This window comes from Apium graveolens, chromosome 11 (assembly GCF_009905375.1).
Source record: "Apium graveolens cultivar Ventura chromosome 11, ASM990537v1, whole genome shotgun sequence".
Classification (NCBI taxonomy): domain Eukaryota; kingdom Viridiplantae; phylum Streptophyta; class Magnoliopsida; order Apiales; family Apiaceae; genus Apium; species Apium graveolens.
Window position 1 is genome coordinate 57,424,220 of NC_133657.1, and position 4,689 is coordinate 57,428,908.

Consider the following 4,689-nt stretch of genomic DNA (forward strand, 5'->3'; position numbering starts at 1 on the left):
CAACAATTCCCCCATCCTTGGAATCATAATGTGCTCATCCATGTGGATGTGGAACGTCTCTACTCCTGCTACTTGGTAGCTTTCTTGCAATTGCACTTTTTGGTATTACCAGTTATTGCAAGGGCAACTGCTATTTTGAAATGATACATGAACATTTCGAAAGAAAAAACAAATATCTGTTGGCCACCCATATCACAAGACAAATCCCCAATTCAATGAGCATCACACTATTCAAGGGAAGGTAAATATATTTTCCATTCAGCAAAGAAAACTGTCTAAATAGAACATACAGAAGACATCACATAAAATATATATTTTAAGAAATTCAAACATTTGGACAAAGATCATCTCATCATAATTCATGGTGGACTCTTGTCTATGATCCATCTGTTCCTAATGGCATTGACTTCTGCTTCCTCATTGAGAGTTCTTGAAACCACTGCTGATACTGTACCTCAATTGCATCAAGCTCCATTGTTAGTTCTGCCACCTGTTCTTCATCTGCTGAAGACAAATGCGAACTATTGCTAACTAAACCTGTCGAACTTATAACTTTGGAGACTCCAGCCAGATTTGCCAAAGTCATTTCCCAATTCTTTGCAATGTCATTAGGTTGTATACATTCCACAACATCAGTATCGCTTTCCTGCATCTTAAACTCGTCGTAATATAAATCCCTGAAGTCCAGCTCAGAGTCAAGGCCACTCAAATTTTGACGAAGTCCATTAATGTTAAAATCAGCATAATCAGCCTTTTTCTCATTCTTCATAGCAGTATCTTCGCACATCATCTCAGAAGCAGCTGATGCTTGTGACTCTTTATCTTCCATATTTGCAAAATTTGGACTTGCATGTAATGTGATATGAGAAAGAGGGACTGAACTCTGACAAGTATTACGTTCATCATGCACGAAATCTTCTTGATGGTTTGCGGTAGCAGTTAAATTAGAGACAGTGTCTTGATCAGGAGGTTGGGATGCATTCCATGAATTTGGCATAAGAGCACCATCATTTGTTTCAGTCTTGAAATGTAAATCATGAGAAAATTTTGAGCCTTGTACAATTCTGCCTATTAAATAATCAATGAACTCAGCAATGAAAGCTACATCGTGGTCAGCTAACTCCAGCTGTTCAACCATCTCACTGGCAACTGAAAATGCAGTGTCAGTATCGAGATAGAATTGGAAGTGTATGTTCCTCACTCGGCCTGCAAGCAATAAAAACTGATTACATTATGACAGACAATAAACATACATGGTAAACAACCCAAGAAGAACATCATAAGATATCATTGCTCATATATTTACCGCTTAAGTCAGCAATTCGCAAGGTCAATGCTATAGAATTGTCAGGATTTTTCATGCCCCTCAATCTAAATTCATTATTTTGATGCATCCTCTTAAATTCCAATACAGGAGATTGTGGGGTTCCGCCACTAGATTCTGTACATACAGACTGCTTATACTCATAATCCATATCCATTGAAAGAGAGCCACAGCTCAACAAACTCAATGATTTGGGGAACTGGGTAGGCAATTGCATTTGATTATATATTGTTTCTTTCGGACTCTCGAGTTGAAAAAAGGGATCTTTCAGAAGCTCTCTTGCAGTCAACCTTTCAGAAGCTGGAAGCAAACACTTTTCAATGAATTCTTTAACTTTGGGATCAGTCACCTTGCCTAGCGAAGCAGGTTTAATACCCTGCAAGAACATATATTTAAGATGTCAGAAATGATCTGACTAGGAGCAAAACTAAATGATGATCCTGATAATCACCGCATCACTAAATTCCAATTATTTGAGCATGTACAAATTGTGCTGCTGCAATTGCCAAATTAGTTGCTAACAGAAAGACATAAAGTTGAAGAGGGAAAACTTACAGAAGTAACTTTCTTATAGATTTGAGCAGGGTTCTTGCACTCACAATATGGATATTCAAAGGTAACCATTTCCAAGAGGCACATGCCAAAAGAATATATGTCAACTAGTTCATTGTATTCCTCATCATACATTTCCGGTGCCATAAATTCAGGAGTCCCTAGTTAGAAAAATAAATCAGCTTTCCATCAAAGGTTTATTCTACACTTCAAAGTTTCCATAATTGTGCACGTACCAATGACACTCTTGGCCGTAGGATGCTGCCTAACAATTGCTAATCCAAGGTCCCCAATTTTAACTTCACCATGATTGCCATTTACAAATATATTGTCACATTTTAAGTCCCTGTGGATGATAGGTTGGTTCTGGCTATGAAGATAGTCCAATCCGCATAAGATCTGTCTTGCCCAGCTTTTAACAGCCTTCATATCAACACATTTATGCTTCTTACGATATCTAGTATAAAATATACTTCATTATTTCATGAATGGAAAAAGAATAAACAAAATAAGAACGGGACATAAAGGGAACTTACTGCCTCATACTCCCAGATGTGAAGAGCTCAGTTATCATGTTTATAGTTTTCTTCTTATCATCAACCCACGAATCATATAACTTCATGATATTATCGTGTTCTAGTGATCTGAGAAGATGAACTTCAGAATACAATTTTTCAAAATCCACTGCTGACTGTAGCACATCATCAACTTTCACCCGGCTCCAAGCAACTTCTATTCCCCGAAGTTGATCAAATGCTTTATAGCTGAAGTAATAGGAAAGAAGTCAAAAGAAAAATAAGGCGAACAAAAATTTGAGCATCGCAAGTTAAAGTGACATCACTTTCTAAATATTGAATTCATCATAGGAAATATACAGAAAGCTAAAGTTACAAAACATACACAGTCTTGAATGCACCTTTGCCCAAAATTTCATTGTACTGTAAAATAAGGCAGGGGAAAAGATATTAATGACAGAAGCAGCGGCTACATAATCCATAACAATAAAATTTTCAAATGAAAAATAAAGTACAATCGAAAAAAGATAAAACAAAAACATAAATAAGAAAAGCCACATATACACACTCACATGTATTTTAAAATTATCTTTTTATTGCTACATAGGAGTAATAAACAAGTACAACTACACAATATCCCCCGACATTTTAATCACGTGTTTCCGGATTTTCAACAATCAAGTATACAACTGAATTAACAGCAAATCAACACATATTGACAATGAGAATTAATTAGGCATTAAAATGACGGATAGTTATCTGATTCTGAGGTCTTAAATGCATTAAATCGACATCATAATTAAATCATGTGCATAAAACTATGAGCTGAGGGAAGTAAGAATACATAGTGAATACAACAAGAAATATAAGTCAATCAAATTTGTTGAACAACAATAATGAAGTTGTAAAGTAAAGAGAATGTACCCTCACATATCGACCCTTAGGATCCATTTCGACATAATCAAGCTGAGAATCAACATTACCAATCAAGGTATCGTTATTTACAGAAAACATGGAACCATTTGAATTTGAATTCATGATTAGGGAGAATGAGCAAAAAGATATGAGAGAAAACAAAATCGAAAAAGAGAAACAACAATCAATCAATCCAAGGGCCTATAAAAATAAATAGAAAAGTAGTAGTTGTTGTTGTTGTTGTCTCTCGGAAAATGCTTGTGTGGCAATAGAGTATGAATCGAATGCCGATCTCGTTGGTAATCGCGATCGACATTCGACAACAAAATCATCGAGATCCAATGAGCTCGATGATGGAGAAAGATTACAAGTAGTTTTGTTAATTAAAAGCATAACCCCATTTTCCATTTCGAAATTAAACTAATATGTTTCCTCATATCAATCACAAATACAAGAAACAAAGAAAGATTTGAGCTTTATGGATCAAAAAAGAATCATTCTTTAAAACAAATTAAACAAATAAAAAATGAACCCCGAAAAGAAAAGAAAAAAAGAAAAGTAAAGAGGAGAGGAGAGGATGTTAAATTGGGGTTGTAGAAAAATGGGTGTTGAGGAGAGGGGGAAAAGAAAAAGTGTTGAAAAGGAGAGGAGGCGAGGATTTGTATGGGAGAGGGATGGTAATTGCCAGAGAGAGAGAGACTATTGTTAGGGATTTATTTATTCTTTCTTGATTTTATTATCCCGGGTATCTTTTGTCGTGTTTTCCAGATTTTCACCCCCACAGTTGTGCGGTTACTTTTTGCGTCCAAAATATGGACTCGTGTGAAATTGGATGATTGGAAATTGGATCCACTGGTTTCGAGTAATTATCTGGGAATTTGATAAATAAAATAAAGTTGAATTGGTATACTTTTTGAGAAATTTGATTTCAACTCTATTTGTTTGTCCTTTTACAAAAATTTCCATTCTTTGTCTTGGATAATATATTTTTACATGATATAAACGAAGTGAAATTTATTATATCTATAACAGAGCGACAGGAGGTTTGTGAAATATTTTATTTCTATATAAATTATTATTTTACCTTTATATTATTATATATTATTGATATTGTATATAATGTGCATGTATTAATTGTATATAACTTATATACATATATTAATTAGTCATTATTATAATTATTCATTACAATTTCATTACTTATATTAACAATTTAGTACTTTATATTCATTTTATATTTTCTCATTCTAATTTTAACACCTTTCGATAACACAATTTTTGAAACTTATTATTTTGAGGGGACATATTCATTACACCGATTATATTCACGAAAAAATAATGTTATTAGAGTTAGTAGACTTGAGCACGAAAAATGTAAAATAA

General features: G+C 34.1%; 1 protein-coding gene across 2 annotated transcripts; it reads right to left on the minus strand.

The window, feature by feature from the left end:
• Positions 1–230: 230 nt before the first annotated feature.
• On the minus strand, positions 231–4,009 carry LOC141697308 (putative serine/threonine-protein kinase WNK10). 2 transcript variants are annotated; one of them, XM_074501605.1, is made up of 7 exons: positions 3,316–4,009; positions 2,777–2,814; positions 2,413–2,640; positions 2,113–2,333; positions 1,880–2,037; positions 1,307–1,700; positions 231–1,206 (listed from the first exon to the last, which is right to left on the minus strand). In XM_074501605.1, the coding sequence occupies exons 1-7, from the start codon at positions 3,427–3,429 to the stop codon at positions 377–379; spliced, it is 1,983 nt and encodes a 660-aa protein (XP_074357706.1). In that variant the 5' UTR covers positions 3,430–4,009; the 3' UTR covers positions 231–376. The 2 variants fall into 2 exon arrangements, with proteins under 2 accessions (XP_074357706.1, XP_074357707.1); XM_074501606.1 differs by lacking the exon at positions 2,777–2,814.
• Positions 4,010–4,689: the final 680 nt, after the last annotated feature.

What these genes read in the sequence shown, in the direction of transcription:
- LOC141697308 (XM_074501605.1), bottom strand. Translation starts at nt 3,429, where the DNA reads ATGAATTCAAATTCAAATGGTTCCATGTTTTCTGTAAATAACGATACC. An exon ending in CTAAGGGTCGATATGTGAGG is followed by an intron (nt 2,815 to 3,315) that starts GTACATTCTCTT and finishes CTTATTTTACAG; the next exon opens with TACAATGAAATTTTGGGCAA. An exon ending in GCGAATTGCTGACTTAAGCG is followed by an intron (nt 1,207 to 1,306) that starts GTAAATATATGA and finishes TATTGCTTGCAG; the next exon opens with GCCGAGTGAGGAACATACAC.